At 44.6% G+C, this 16,654-nt stretch overlaps 2 protein-coding genes across 11 annotated transcripts in view; both read right to left on the reverse strand.

Annotated features, from left to right (window-relative positions):
• Positions 1-7,655, reverse strand: part of SAMD13 (sterile alpha motif domain containing 13) — a 36,336-nt gene extending 28,681 nt beyond the window's left edge. Inside the window, exons 1-2 of one of the 5 annotated variants that reach the window (XM_084756290.1) lie at positions 7,641-7,655; positions 3,287-3,372 (exon numbers count right to left, since the gene is read on the reverse strand). In XM_084756290.1, coding sequence (XP_084612416.1) covers positions 3,287-3,339 — 53 coding nt within the window. In that variant the 5' untranslated portion in view covers positions 3,340-3,372; positions 7,641-7,655. The other 4 variants (XM_084756288.1, XM_084756289.1, XM_084756292.1 and 1 more) reach the window with 4 other exon arrangements.
• The window catches only part of DNASE2B (deoxyribonuclease 2 beta), a 103,066-nt gene extending 95,403 nt beyond the window's left edge, over positions 1-7,663 (reverse strand). For all 6 annotated transcript variants that reach the window (XM_084756281.1, XM_084756279.1, XM_084756277.1 and 3 more), the window contains exon 1: positions 7,641-7,663. The gene's annotated coding sequence lies outside the window, so the exon portion shown is untranslated. The remainder of the gene's footprint in view (positions 1-7,640) is intronic.
• Between the last annotated feature and the right edge of the window lie 8,991 nt (positions 7,664-16,654).

Here is a 16,654-nt window from a genome sequence, read left to right on the forward strand (position 1 = left end):
AAATAGCTAACTCTAAAACCATAATGAAATATAAAGAACCAAAACTACCATGGCAATTAAGAACAAAGTTAGTTAACACTGCCTGATTTGAGATCACAGTTAGCAAAGCCCTGGTTATCAAGACACTGGTACACTGGTACACATATGTGCAAACAATCAACGGAACAAAACAGTCTAGTAATAGGCCCACACAGAACTGTTGAAGAATGGTCTAGTGCTTTGTATTTGTCAATTGCTTGCCTGTCCCCCAAGATTCTTACTGCAGATTGTCATGTACCTCAAGTATTGCCATTTAACCTTACCTCCTTGCTGGACGAATAAAGTAAGCTGTTACCTGGGCAGGGCCTGAGGAAGGTAGGCGTGGCGAAAGTTCACAGGCTTTCGGGACAGAGAGGTTTTTAGGAAAAGAAGCAGACAGGAAGAGGATCTTGGGAGGGAGAGAAAGAGAAGAGAAGGAAGGAGGCTGCCGCCATTGGCCAGGTGTAAGAAGCACATGGCCGGTGTGGATGGAGGACTTGGGCCCAGATGAAGGACATTAGCAAGTATTTGGGATTATGGCTGGGAGATGGCTCGATAGAAATTATTAGAAGCAGATGGCATGGGATCGGGGCAGGGAGATTTGGGAGGTAGTTTAGGGGATTCATATCTGCCCAGGCCCAGGCGAAGCAAGGCTACTTTAGAATGTAACAGATGTCTTTGTTTTATTGATTGATAGTGGGTTAAAAATACTGTCATAGTAATTATAGCATAACAGTAAACATTCATTAGGCCATACCTTCAAATTAACAGCAACATAGAATCAATTATTTGTAAAAAAAAAAAAAAAAAAAAAAAAGTACAAATGCATTCCAATAAATGGTGCTAGAAAAATTAACTATCCATAGGCAAAATAATATTGTTAATATTAATAATAATAATAACCACAAGCATAAAAAACACTAATGCAATGCATATTGCCACATAAAAAGCTAACTTGAGGGACTGCAGAGATGGCTCACTGCTCTCACAAAGGACCTGGGCTTTGTTCCCACTACCTGCTTTGGGCAGCTCTCAACAGTCTTGTAATTGTAGCTGTGGGGCATCCTACATCTTCTGTCTTCAACAGGCACCTGCACTCACGTTCACATACCCACACAGAGATACACTTACATATACATAAAATAAAATAAATCTAAAAAAACCAACTAATAAAAATCCCTAACCCTAAATTTATCAAACTTTTAGAAGAAAGTTACTAAGACTTTGGTCTATGAATTCTTAACCAGGGCACCCAGAGCACTATCCATAAAAGACAAAATAAATGGTACTACGGCAAGATTAAAAACCTTTTGCACTTTTTTTGTTTATTTGTTTGTTTTTTTGGTTTTCGAGACAGGGTTTCTCTGTGTAGCTTTGGCTGTCCTAGACCCACTTTGTAGATCAAGCTGGCTTAAAAATCACAGTGATCTGCCTGCCTCTGCCCAGCCTCACCAGAGCTGGGATTAAAGGAGTGTGCTACCACGCCCGGCTGCTTTTTGCACTTTCAGACTTTAAAGATAACACAATAAACCAAGTCATGAACTATAAGAAAATTTCAAGGCAGGATAAAGAATTTGTGTTCATAATACACAGAGGTTCTATGGCACAAATGTGAAAAAAAAAACCTAGCCCAATAAAATATGTATTCATAGTACATAAAAATTCTATTCAACAAATATGAATAAAAGCCAATAAAACTGAGGTGAAAAATTTGAATAACCATGCATGCAAGAAGAGAAATGGGTGCCAAATTAGCATCAGAGAAGACAGTTAATGTCAAAGGAAGTGAAAAATTAAACCCTAGCCAAATAGCTCTAATAGGAAAAGAATTTCATGAGGAAATAGAAGTATCATTGATAGTAACTTCATTGGGAAAAATTTGTTTAGAAGTTTAACATGTACCTATGACATAGCTAAGCACTTTTAATCCCTTCCTAAGTACATTCACAAACGAAATAAAGCACACATTTACATAAAGACCTGAACATGAACAATCAAAGCAACTTTATTTGGATAATACCTACAAAAATGGAAACAACTCCACTCTCTGTCACCGTGTAGCTGGATAAATAGTTGTATGCCCATATAATAAAATATTACTCTGTACTGGGGAGGCAGAGGTGGACAAATCTCTGCCGGTTTGAAACCAGCCTGGTCTATAGAACAAGTTCCAGGCAAGCAATGGCTACTACATAGTGAAACCTTGATCAAACAAGAAAACAAAACAAAACAAAAAGTAAGGAACCAGTAATACTATAATATGCATAAACTACAGACCATGCTGAGATGCCAGCACATAAGTGTGTTTTACATGCAATTATATGTATATATTATATATTCACTTCTGCAAAAGTCTAGAAAAGACAAGCTAGTTTATAGTGACAGATATCAATGGTTTCCTGGGGATATGGGCTCAAGAAAAAGATAGGAAGGAAAGAGTACTAAGGGCAATGAGGAAAGTGGCACATGCCTCCCTGTTCACCTGTCATGGTGTCTATGGACAAGACGCTAAACAAAAGGGAAGAGCATCCTCCTGGAGGTCCCTTCCTCCTTGTAACCAAGATAGTTGCAGTTTCAATATAGCTCCTCAGTGGGCAAGACAGACTCACAGATATCCTGCAACATAGTATTTTCCTATAGTGTACTGTGTATAGGAAAATACACAATCCTCTCAAGTTGTCCTGTTAAGAAGAATCCAGCATATGCTTCTTAGCAAACATAACTGGGAGCACCCCGTGTGAGAGGAGATATTCATAGAGACCCCTCCATATGCACTGAAACACGTTACCGTCAAGGCAAAATTCAAAACTCGAGTGGAGAAGTTGGTAATCTTAGCATCTAACCAGGGTGAACTTCTCTTCTCCTCCACCATGACTCTCAGTTTTGGAGTTAGAGGTGATGTTGTTATTAAAGCAAACACAGGAACTCAATCTCGCTCTCCTCTCCGGCCCTAGCAGCCTATGGACGTGGGTGTGGGCGTGGGCCTGCTTCTATTTTTGTCTCATCCGAGGATGTAGGGCCTCTGTGATTCACAGCCTGAGACCCTCAGCTTCTACACACGCCAGCCTTGATGCCTGAGATCACCATTTGTCATAGAGCTGCCCTACAGAAAAGGCAACTATAGTTAAGGGGGGAGGGGACAGGTGGCTGTTGACCAGTGTGGATGAAGAGACCCCCAAACTCTGCTCTACAGTGGCTACGGAGAATAAAAACACACAGGTCCCTGGGTTCTTGGCAGAAGCACAGCTCTGCAGCCGGCCTCACTTACTTTTTGACACCGACACAGCCATTTCCCTTGTTGTCCATGTCAACAGAGATCATGGGAGGGGCTTGCAGGGCTCTTTACTCCAGCAGCTAAGCAAGGGAGAGAAGCTTGGCTTTAATCCTTAGAAAGGGAGAGAGTACATATTCTCAACAGGAAACACACCGGACCCTTCACCGCTTCCCACTACTTCGCCCATGCTTGTGGAAATCTCCAGCACGCTCCGATTAGACAGATAGGATCAAATCTGCAAGAGTGGATGTCTGCTTGGGGACGCTCCCTGCCTGGACAGTAAGACCATGCAAACCAAACTGAAGCCCCCTTCCCATCACAGAGTGAAGACCTGCAGTGCTGCCTCTGGCCTCACACTCAAAAGGAGAGAAAAACAAGCCTCCCCTTGGGGCCCCTCCCAATATGGGCTGTGATTTCCCCCCTTTTTCTTTAATCCTCTTTTTCCCTGGCCCACTCCCCTTGCTTTCTAGCTTTCAGTGAAATGCAGAAGGGACTTAATTAAAGCCTTTGTCAGAAAGTGTTCCCCCACCTTACGTGGGCTCAGCAAAGCTCCATCTGGGAGATGGCCATGCTGAGGTAAAGCGCAAAGCTCAAAAACCAAAACAACACAACCCAGATAGCTTATCACAGAAAGGGTAACGATGAAGGTGGTGAGGTGTGGTGGGGGGGGGTATGGGGGGTAAGCAGCTCATCAGATTTATGTAAAATCATCAAAACATTTGAGATACAGTAACATCACTGTCTTTTTGCTTATCAGATGAGGATATATGTATTTAAAAAGCCTCCACAACTATTACACAGTTAGCAAATGGGGAAGGGGGAGGGACCTGCTTTAAAGAAAAGAAACTCAAAACAAGAAGCCTGCCCTGGAGATACATTGCCTCATATGCAGCTGAAGTCATAATTTAAATGCATCTCCCCTCAAGTCACTTTAGAACTCCACACTCCTTCTCCAGGCACTGCTGTGACATGGCCAGTGCATCGTTCAGTTAGTTCCCAGATGCTATCACTCTGCCAGAAGTGGATGACTAGCAAACAACATTGCAAGTGTGGGATCATCATCTCCATTACACACACACACACACACACACACACACACACACACACACACACACACACCACCCCTTCCAGTTGCGAAGTGTCTTAAGATCACTGCTAAAGAAACGCGGTGTTTAATATAATACAGGTATTAAACAGCACCAATCCATACATCCCAGAGTAGACAGGGACAGAGTGCTGCCGCTCCAGCCACAAGGAGAATGGCACTCTAGCTGGAAACTATGGCACATTCACCATCTTCTAAGCATCTTAGAAACAAAACATAACAACTCACAGCAGCACTCTGCACCAGCACGCTAACACTGTCTTATTACCGCCACTATTACTTTCTTTTTCTTTCTTGAAAGAGTAAAACGAAAACCTACCTAGAAGCAACTAAAACACATCATTTTTTTTATAGGCTTATCAAAAACAGCCAAAGAAACCCCAATGTTTTCTTTCACAAAGCAGTCTGGCAAAGGAATTCAATAAGGAGGTACAATTTGACACAGTGAAATAAAACCAGGCTGGCTCGCAGCCAACATGACGTTAGGAATCACACACAAGCCGCAACTGCCTTCTGCTTCATGGCTGACTTTTTAAAGCTACAGCGTGCCCGTTCACTTTGACTAACCACCTCCCGCACTTCCAAACAGGCAGAATGCTCCTTGCACACGTCTGGCGGGAAGACTAAGCTGTCTCTGTAGCCTCTTACTTCCCCCTCCCCTTCCCTGTTGCTACATAGGTTTTACTGCTGTGCCGCGCGTAGCCATGCCATGTTTTAAACTATTTCGTTTTCTCCCCATGGGAAAAAGAAGAGAAACCCCAGGGTTTCTGGGCTGTGCAGCGAACACTCTGAAAGCTGCAGCCCCGCATTACTCTTTTTTTCCTAACAGAGGTGTGGACAAAGTTCCCAGAGCTGCTTTTAAGTAATCTCTTTGTGACTAGAAGGAAAGCTCTGACCAGCTAGCAAATCCTTTCCGTCCCTGAGGTAGAAAGCAGCATCTTTCAGAGAGAATGTAAAAGAGCAGACCAGAGCTCCTGAAAACATTCACATTCCATCCAAGGAAGCCAACCAAACCAAACAGGAACAAACAAATCCTTATTCTACACAAGGAAAAACACTTCAAGTTTCATGGTTTATCTCAATTGCATAAAAGGTGACTACCACCACCACCACCCCAGGAAAATTCAGCCAACGCTTATAACCCATGAGCATTTGGTACTGCCCAAGTTGCATACAATTAAGACATGACAACCTACCACCATCTTATGTTCCAATTCAGGAAGCTGAGAGTAGAGCAAAGAGACTCAGAATGTGTTTTCCATTGTTACCTGGTCAATCTTACAGTTAGTTCCTGGATTGGCTGGAACTGCTACTTGGGTTGCAGGGTGTGTGTGCAGGAGGGGGGCTATTCCTGCCCCATAAACCTCATAAGTGGAAAATATATATCAATCAACATTTTGAGACTTTAAATTCAAGATGTCCACCAGCCCCCAACACCTGCCACCAACAAAAACACAAACCAAAAAACAATGACAAGACAAACTAAATCCACTCAAAATATGTCAAAGTCAAGCTCCTTAGAAGCAGCTCAGGAATCCCCCGTCCCCAGTAAGTGTGGTGTGTGACTTTAGGCAAAACTGAGGTGAAAGTGCCTTTCCTTTTCTTTACTAATCCTTAAGGATACTCAGAGATCAAAGGCCAAAAGTACGATCTAAATTTGGATCCTGAATTCCTAAATCACCCCCACACACCCACACACCCACGCACCTGATTTCAGGAATGGCATTAGAAACTTTCAGCTTCCCAAAAGACCACAGCTGAGAAAGATTTAGCAACTATAACATTTTAGGGGTTAGGGGTAAATTGTAAATGCTCAATATTTCTGAGTACTGTGTTGAGCACAGGTCAGCACACGGGTGCATTATCACAAATGATCATAACGAGGGACGTGGAGCACTAACTCATCAACAGATCCATACTGTGGTACTTGGTGCAAAACTCCTCACCTATTTCCCAACTGAAGCCCTTGGAGGAAGGGCTTAGATTGTAAATCCGCTGGGCAGGGGAGCCAGGGAAGTGTGCCCTGACAACCCAGCTCAGAGCAAACAGTTCTCAAAGCACCTCTGATCACACTCTCCAAGGGAAAGGGTCAAAGAGATGTAGGCGCCTGAGTCTTCCTCAAATACACTGACCAGAGGAAGGGCTCTGTGAATTTTCTCCAAGAGCCTTCCCCTTCACATAAAAAAGCCCAGCCTCTCCCTTCCTGCCTGCTGTGATCAAAAAGTTTGCCTGTTAAATAAATGTGTTTCTGGAAGTGTCATAGGAAACGGGTCCGATTTCACCAAGAGTGAGCCACAGAGGTGTCCTTACCAGTTAGCTTCTAACTTTGGAATGAACTGACTTGTGTGAATGTGTGTGTGTGTGTGTGTGTGTGTGTGTGTCCAGCCACTCGTCTTTATACACTCCGCAAGCACAGAAAGGGCATGTACGGTACCACTGTATTTGTGTGAGGTGAAGCACGTGAATGTTGTGTGTGTACACAGGAGGTGTGCTCTGGGATTATAGAACGTGTGTGTGTGTGTGTGTGTGTAGGGGGGGGGTGCCCAAACAAGTCTTTCCAAGGCAGTACGTCTGTACTAAGGTCACTTTGGATACCCTGGCCTCACCATTTGGAACAGAGAACTTTTGGGACCACTTGAAAGCGCCCTCGGGTGGGGGAGGGGAGGCCAGGCAAGAAGGGCGGGAGACTAGGTACTTTGAGAGAGTGGTTTCTATATTGACTCGCACCCACCTCCAGGAAGCACCGACGGTCCAGGAAAGCCAGGCTGTTCTGTAGGAACCTTCCACCTGGTCCCGTGCTGGACCGAAGTCCCCGAAGGCAGGGCTGCATGCGTCCCGAAGGGCGTCTCCAGGGCAAAGGGCGGGCGCGGTCCCCGGCCAGCGGTCGGCTAAGCAACTCGCGGTGGCGCAGGGGACAGAGAGGAAAGTTTCTGCTGAGATTCTGAGGGCGAACCGAGCGCCCTGCCTTGGGTGGGAGCTGCTAGGGGTGTGGCGCCAAGCCTAGCACCTCGTCCTGTCCCGTCCCGTCCCGCTAACTCTGCCCTGCTCCACTCCAGGTGACAAAGTGCACGCCCGCGGGGCGCCAAACACACGGGGACCGCGGGTCGGGCGTTTGGGGGTAATTTGGGATTTTTTGTTTTGTTTTTGCTTTTGTCGGTATCCTGGTGTTCACTGGTTACTTTCATCCTGGAGAGGAGGGAGGGCGGGCGTGTTCCCGGGACGGCCTGTGAGCCCATCACTTACCTCCCTCCCAGCCGCTCGGTGGCCGCCACGCGCGGAGCCCAGAGCAGCCCCGGACGCGCGGCACGCCGGGAGTTGTAGTCCATGGTGGCGCCGGGGGTCTCGGGAGACCGGGGGTGGGGGGTTGGGGTGGGGGCGGAGGGTGCGTGGAAAGGCAGAGACTCTAAGAGGGAAAGGACCGAATCCGCTGGGATTCCGAAGAGGACATTTGCCAAGGGCTTCAAACTTCCAGGGAACAGAAGGGAGGGGCTCCTCCTGGGAAAATTACGGAGATTTTCGAGTTAACACCATTTTCTGTGCATAGCCCCGCTGCCATTGTAAGCCTGACTTTAGCAACAACGACTAAAAGAAATTTCCCAGGCCAAGTTCCTATTTTGTAGGGCTCCGCTTCCTCTTCACTGTGAACATGTGTGTGGCATACTTTGCTTAGGAGGTCCTGTTTTCTTGCAGGAGGGATAGCATAGCTCCATGGAAGGGTAATTGGACTCTCCATTTGCAGACCGCTCTGTAGCACTCTTCACAGAGCACTGCTTACTTGTGTGCTTCATTCTGTCAGATCCATAAAGCAACACCGGGGTTTAAGCAAAGAAAAGCTAAAGATGCAGCTTTATGTGTCTGCACCTGAGGAGGTTGGAGTCACCTGTACTTCCTCCTCCCACCTCTCTCTTAGTTGTTAGGAGGAGGGAGTGGGAGGACGCCTGGGAACAGCAGTTGTACATAGAACTAAAAACTAGGAACTTTAGTGGGGCATTTTCTTGAAATAGCTCGTGAGATCTGGGGAGCTAGTTCTGGCAGGAACATGCTTGCCCGTTAAATGTAAAAATCTCAGGAAATGTTGTAGAAAGTAGGCCCATTTTATTAAAAAAAAAAAAAAAGAGCCAGAAGGGTGACAACGTATTTCACTTACCAGCAGTTAAAAACAAAAACAAAAAAGCCAGGCATTGTGGCACCAGCTTTAACCCTAGCTCTGGGAAGATCCCAAAAGCTTGCTGGTCAGCTAGCTTGGGATCCTTGGCTAGTTCCAGACCAAAGAGACACTCTATTACAGACAGACAAACAAACAAATGGGTACTGCACCTTTAGACCAACACTTGAGTTTGCCTCTGGCCTCTACACACACACACACACACACACACACACACACACACACTCAAGGACACTTGCACAAAGGAGCTTTTCCATCAGAAATAGTTGGTAAATAAATTAGTAAGTGGATACTCCAAGTCTAAGTCAGATGGGGTGCCAGTGGGCACAGCCCCCCTCTCCAACCCAGAAACTATCTTGAATTGATAACAGCCTGCAAAGGGTATACAAGCCCTACTTAAGGACAGGCCCATGTCTATCAGTAGATTGTCAACACAAAATGAACTCAATGGTAGTTTTGGTTTCATAATGCTGTGTGTGTGTGTGTGTGTGTGTGTGTGTGTTATAAAATCTCCTTGTATACATAACACACACGTACACACACACACACACACACACACACACACACACACACACATACACACACACCTTACAGGTCTTTTGCTAATGATATATTGTGGTTTCCAGTCTTGTGTTCTCATGGGATTTCTGTGTGTGTGAATCTGTATGTCTCTGCATCTATGTGTATTTCTTGTGTTTTCTTTGTCTCTTTTTGTTGTTAGCTTGTTTGATGTTTTTCTCTTATTCTGGTCTGGTGTGGGTTTTGTTGTTGTTGTTGTTGTTGTTGTTGTTGTTGTTTGTTTGTTTTGTTTTTATTTTATTAAATTTTATTTTACTTTTTCTTAGATGCCTACTTGTTTTCTAATGATTGGAGGGAAAAAAAAGAAGGGTGTGGATTTGGGTGTGTGGGGAGGTGGGTAGAATCTGGAAGGAGTTGGGGAAAGGGAACCAGAAAATATTTTGAGAAAAAAAAATCTAATTTCAATAAAAGGAAATTAAATAGACAGGTAGTGACACGGAACACTGGAAAAAGCAAAGCGGGAAGGAACAGGCAGTGGGAAAGAAGCTCAGCAGAAGACTGTAAGAAACAGGATGATAGAGGAGGTCCAAATGAGGGAAGTGAAAGGCAGGACCTCGGCAGCCACAGAGACCTGGAATCCCAGTGTTGTCATTCCTGAGTTAGGTCTACGAACAGAAAAGTTATTTGGCCCCTTCAAATCTCTTTGACCTCAGCATTAAAATGTAAGAAACATGAGTTGCATAACAATGGCTGTGAGTGGCAGCTCAGATTAAAATAGGCAGGAGACGCTTAGAATAGTGCGTGGCCTATTATAAGCGTGGAGCGAATGTTAGCTACTATTATTATCAACCGAAATTCCTTTTGTGGAAGTATCAAGAAGTGACTTGGAGTGGGAGCTGCATTGGGAGGCGGTGACCATGTTCTAAGCTAAACTACAGCAATAGACAGGAAGTGGCTCCGAGAGTCTTCCGCGCGAACAGGCATGAGGGGGAGGAAGAGGAGGGAATCCAAGGTAGCTCTCATTTTCTGGATTAGGGATATGGTTGATGTTGCCATTTCAGACACTGTATATAACCATCGGAACACAAAGTTTTTGGGAGAAATGGCCAGTGTGGTTTGGAACCCAACGCGATGCTTTTCTGGGTGTGAACGACCACATTAACAATTGGAAATGCTACTTTGAGTATTATGTGGTGATACAGAACTTTAAGAGCCATTCGTGGGGGTGTGCAAAGACAAAAGGAAGGGCAGCAGGTGTGGGCAGGAGGAGGTGAGGTGTCCTGTGATGGTGGCAGGCAGGGATTGGTCCAGCGGTAGGCAAGGCCTGCAGGGGTAAAGTCCAGCAGAACCAAAGAGGGAGGGACATGCCAGTGGGACAGTCACGCAGAGAGACCACTGGCCAGTGACACAGAAGAGATCACCAGATGTACAACTGGTCCAGGGGTTGTTTTGGAAATGTATGAGGGTAACTTTGCTCTTCCTAGCTAGCTAGAGTTGCTGGAGCTGAAAATACTGGGCATCTTCCATCGTCTGTGACGACTGCATTCTTACATCCTGCGTATCTCCACTGTCCCATGCAGGTGAAAACCTTTGTTCAATTATCTCAGCTTACCCTGTTTTGCACTTAAAGTGGTTTCTCATATGGTTTTAAGATATGTTGGCTTTTTCCTGGAGTGTAGCAATTTGAATGATGACATCATTCATGGAATTTGGGCCACGGGTACAGTTCACCTTGTGGCTGGCGTTTTTCTGCCTGTGGACACAAAGATCTGCTCCACCGGCTTTCATTTCCCCTACCTGCTGGTGACTTACCAGCTGGGATGGTTAAATTGGATTGCCAGCTGGATTAAATCTGGGGCCGGCTAAGGCATGCATCTGTGCAGGTCTGTGAGGGAATATCAAAGACCAGTTAGCTGAGGCAAGAAGACCCTCCCCAGCGAACAGCACCATCTAACAGGTGGCCTAGATAGAAGTTTAAGGAGAACACAGCACGGCTTGCCTGTCCTGGCTTCTCACTGCTGTGGAGGAGTCGGTCCCTGGTGTCCCCTTCTGTCACTGACATCAGCTTCCTGAGTTCCAATGTGGCCTGAAGATCAACAGCTCACTAAGAATCTGGACGCACAGCCTCGCAGACTGAGCATCTACTCAGCGCTCTCCCGTCCAGCATACATACAGCCATTGCTGGAGTACCCTGTCGCAGAAGCCGGTCCAGAGCCTCTTCTTCATAAGCACATCCATCCCAGCAGTCCCCTAGAGAACCCTGATTAGTGCAGCACCCACTGAGCAGCCTTTCCCCCTCCTTCCTGCAGCTTACCCTCCACCACATCTGCTGAGCCATGCTCTGTGGATTTCTGAAGGAAGAAATAGCAAGGATGCCAGTGTGGCTGGAATAGGAGGAAGGCTGGGGATGACCTTGGAGGCGGGGACAGATGCTGTGGGGTCAGTAGGCACCACAAGGACTTTGCCGAGCTTTGAGCAGATGAGCAATATGGCCGAGCATATTTTTTAAAGGAGGATTTTGGCTGCTCTATCAAGGATACATCATAGGGAACAAAGCTGGAGACAGACTAATCAAATCATTGCAGTAATTCCGGCAAGGTGCAGTAGTCTTGAGCCGGAGCGGTAGCAATGGAAATGAGGGGTCACTGTCAGGAGTGTGCACTGCTCCGGCATAGGCTCTGACTTTGGTCCCTGGCACCCATATCAGGCAGCTTGCAGCCCATTGTAACTCATCTCCAGGGACTCCAGTGTCTCTTTCCCGCAAAGACATCCCCTGACACATGACACGTATACATCATTTTAAAAAATAAACATTGATGCTGGAGAGATATCTCATCTGTTAGGAACACATGCTGCTCTTCCAGAGGTTTGCTTCCCAGCATGTGTATGATGGCTCACAAGCATCTGTAACTCTAGCTCCTGGGGATCTAATGCCTTCTTCTGGCCTCCTAGGTTACCACGCACGAATATGGTGCACAGACATACATACAGGCAAAACACCTACACACACAAAATAAACCTTAAAGACAAATGATAGATAAATGTGAGAGAGAAATACCAGAAATTTCTGAGCACACAGAAAATTCAGGATGGAAGAAAAATGTAGACAAAGAATGTGAAGACTTTGGGGGAAAGAGCCCAAAACGGACTTCTTGTGAAGACTGATAAATGGTGATGATTAAGCAAATTCCAGAGAAATCAAGTCAGTGGCTTTGAGTTTGTGGATGTGTGGGGTGAGGATGTATGTTTAGGCTCTGCCACTCTCTACATAGATAAAAAAGAAGAATCAATGCTAAGAATAAAGCAATTCTTGGTCCATATGAGAATGTTGAGTTCCTAGTGCGGGAATCTTCTAGAACATTATTTACTCATGACCTCTTCCAGAAGTGAGGCCAACTTAATCAGGTTGCATCCTGTCCACTCACTGTGCCATACATAATCACCAACACTGAGATTAATTCCTCCTAGAGGTAGACAGAGATGGGGCTCCTGGTCTTTTTGATGGGCTTTCAATGGAACGGTTCTCAGGTCCTGGAGAACAGCACCACAGAGATGTAGGGGATACAGGTGTATCTAGGGAAACTGAGGGAAGACTCAAAATTGAAAACTCTTTAGTTAAAGGGTGGTTGCAGATCTGTCATCTGGTTGTTAACACACAGAAAATTCATTTGTCAACCTTTCAGCATTTTGGTGCAGACATTTTAAAGGTGACTATGGACAAACTAGGGATGTGGCCCTGAGTTGTTAGAAACTTTGCATTTGTTGATGTTTTATGACCCAAGTCTGAAACCTTGTAGAGGAAGGGGCAAAGGTGAGTTTGGTCAGAGTTTGGTAAAGGAGAAAATTGTCATTACTTAGCTATCGCTGTGTAACAGACCACCTCTAAATGGAGTGGCTTCAGATAACATTGTCTCCTACTCCATGTGAGTCAGGCCTTCTGTGTTGCTTTAGGGTCCCTCACAGGATTGGTGAACTCCAGTCTAAACAGAAGGCTCAACTTTGGGAGAATCTTCTCTTGCTCTGGTTGGTGGTGGGTTTACATTCTCTGTTGCCATCAGTTTCTTGGGCCTTAAAGAAGTAGCTAGCAACATGGCAACTGGCTTATCAGAGCAAGCACCCATGAAGAGTTGGAGTGAAACAAGAAAGGAATTATAATCTTCCCAAAAGCAAATTCCAGAAGTGAACATCACAGTCTCTTGGTTGTAGACAAGACTGTATGGTGTAACCTAGAGAGAATGTATGGATACCATGAGGCAGAGGCTGTAGGGAGCCTTTTGAGAAAGCTTTTTCATCACACTGACAGTTTTGTGGCCCTCAGATGTCATGTCTGATCTAAATAATATCCTTACATTAGTGAAGAGATGGTATGAGATGATTCTGCCTCACTCTATCAGTAAAGTAAATGGCAGACTTCCTCTAGTCCCTTAGCATCAAAATATTTGTCTTCATATTATGCAAGTTTTCTTTTCAGTGTTACAAATCACACTGAATGTTATGAATTAAATGCCAGCTATTTTATTGTGGTTTTATGTATTAAACAGACTCAATGTTGTTCACAGCCCAACCTTTTGTTCTTCATGACTTTTTGGTTCCCTGAATTTGTCGTGGTCGTTACTCACCTGCTCATCATCTTGACTTATCCTGATAGATCCCTCAGAAGTTCATAGATGCTGCAGTTGTTGAGGTTTTCCTTATGTGAGCATCACTCCCATGGCCAGTACGTAGGAGAGATGGCTACATTAGGCATGGGGTGGTTTTTCCTGTCAATATTCATTTACCATGGCTCTGTTCCCTTCTAGCACCTAATATTGCTTAAAATGGGTCTCACTTCTTTGTTTATGAACAATTTTCATCCCCTCTTTCGACAACCATAGAACCTTAAGAAAATCTTACATTCTTAGGGTTTCCATTAGACTTTCCTGGAATACCATCACAGCTCTTTTCAAAATGAAAATCGAGGACCACCTTAATTCCATAAGGCTCCCTTGTTACATTCCCCCCCATTTTCCATTTGTTCATCTGCATCTTTTAGGATAGCCAGCGTTGCCAGGCTGCTTCTCAATGTGTGGGACACAAGCCGTTCATCTTCTTTCTGGTCATTTTCATCTCATGTCATTTTTCCCCACTAGCATTGCAGGGGAGTTCATTTTTTCCCTTACACTTAGAGAGGAGGAGGGGAAAGGAGAGGGAGGAGAGGATGTTAGTGAGATCATGCACACAGAGGCCGTGGGACAGTCCCCTCCTCCCATGAAGCACCTTGGGACTCAGGTCACCAGGCTTTCCAGAAAAATGTCTATGCACTGAGGCACATCATCAAGCCGTCTTCGGTTAGTTTTTAATAGCTTCTTTCTATTCAGCTTTCTGCACTTTTCACTCCTATTCCTTGGTGCTTTTAATACACTTTTCAGTGACCCTCATTTATTTTCTATGCTTTTCCAGGTGTCTTTTATGTTCACTGTAATTTAGATTCTATGTTATTTTTCTCATCACCTACCATCACTACTTGATTTTCTGAAGAATAAAGTGTATGAACTCCATTACCCTCTGCATTGCTGGGTCCCCCACATCTGAGTATAATGCTGATGGCTGAAAATCTTTGGTTTGTCCTGATTGGCAGAAGTGCTGGGACAACAAAGCATTGGTTGTGGTTGAGGGAGAATCAGAACGTCATTCTCCTATTTATTGCCAGCTTTTTTCCCACAGAGAGTTAGGAGCGACTTGTAATAAGAACCAATTTTAAAAGCTGTTCAACACCAGAATGAAAATAAAACATTGACACTGGAAGATAAGTAAAAATACACACATATGTGGTTATGGCACCGTGCGAAGTTATTAAAATTAACGAGTCACTAAATTCTTAAGCTTCCTGACAAAAATAAGAAGCATGTAATTAGACATATGATTTTTTCATCGACTCTAAAATAAAACCTACAAGTTATTCAGAGAAAAGTTTTTACAACACTTGGTTCTAGGAAAAAATAACCAAATGGAGCGAACTTTTTAATCACAGGATTAGTATATGGAACAGTGACATCCATTAAGCTTCTATTTATAGTGATGCTTAATAAAGCTGAAAACAGGACAGCAAAACATGGTCCATAGAGAGTAAATTCCCGCTACTGAGAGGGTGTGATTCAAACCTATTTGGAACATTAAAATTCCCCCTACTGAGACAGAATATGACCTCCTTTGGAAATTGTCACTGGAGGTGTAATTAGTTAAGAGAAAAATCACTGGTGATTGAGCTTATCCACTAGTTCTGATTTACTTGTAAAAAGCAGAAAGAAACAGAGAGGAAGACGAGAATATATGAAGGCAAAGAGATGCACAAGCAGGTTGGTGTTAAGCTGCCACAAGCCATGGCATGCCAGCAACAAGAACCAAGTCCAGCTAGCTGGTGGCTGAGTCTGGCACAGAAGGCAAGACGCGCAGCTCGAGGAACAGAACTCAGGGACCTTCTGTGACTGTCATGTTCGGATGCTCTGGACTTCTGCCCTGCCCCCCCCCCCTCTCTCACACACACACACACACACTCACTCACCCACTCACTTTTGCAGTCTCAGAGGTATCTACTATTCCAAATTTTTAGAAATAAATTATAATAAAAGGCTAGATGTGATGAGAATGTGACTTTGTTTTTATGGTGCTTAAGGTAATTAACTGAGCCCTACAAGGCATTACAATCAATCGGTGCTAATTCTCAAGCACTAAGAATGAATTTTTTGCATAATCGTGGGAACAGAGTTCCCATAAGCCCATGTGGCTTACCTGATTTTGGATTCCTGATCAATGGAGTGAAAGCCAAGGGCACAGTAAAGATGTTCATTTGGAGCATTTCAGGGGACAAACAGCTTTTCTTGTCCCCATCCCATTGGCCCACACTGGTCAGTAGCAGTAGTGAGTAAACGCTCTGCTAGACGAGGTTGTCAGTACATACCCTCACAGACACACATGGAAACACACCCTCTCCAGGAGCACACAGCCAGAGTAGCATGGCTTTTATTCACAAAGACCATCTGGGCCCTGAGCTCATGTTCTTACCCATCACCTTATACCACATTTCAGTTGCTCAACTGTACTGTAAGTGAGATTTATACTGAAGTATTGATTTAAACTGTAGCACATTCTGACAGGATGGAGTGGCTTAAACGTTGGTTTTATTTTAACCTGTGTGTGTGTGTGTGTGTGTGTGTGTGTGTGGGTGTATGTGTGTGTAAATTTCATACATCCTCCCTCTGCTCCTGCCACACTCCTTCTGACACATCTCCTATAACACATTAAGTCCAACTAGTGCTGCCTATACATACGTGTGTGTGGTTGTCCACTGGGGTTCACACAGCCTAACAATGATCACTGCCCACTCCCTGAATACAATCACATCATTTCCCCCTTCCCTTTTTCCCTCTCAAGTCTTTGATATAGATATCCTTGCTTTCTTTTAAATCCAGGGCCTAGTTTTTCATTAATTGTTGTTACTACAATGTGTGTGCGTGCGTGTGTGTGTGTGTGTGTGTGTGTGTGTGTGTGTGTGTATGTGTATCTCCCTAAATTCATAAGTGCAATCTACTTGCTC

The sequence above is a fragment of the Acomys minous genome, assembly GCF_964271855.1.
Source record: "Acomys minous genome assembly, chromosome: 14".
NCBI lineage: Eukaryota > Metazoa > Chordata > Mammalia > Rodentia > Muridae > Acomys > Acomys minous.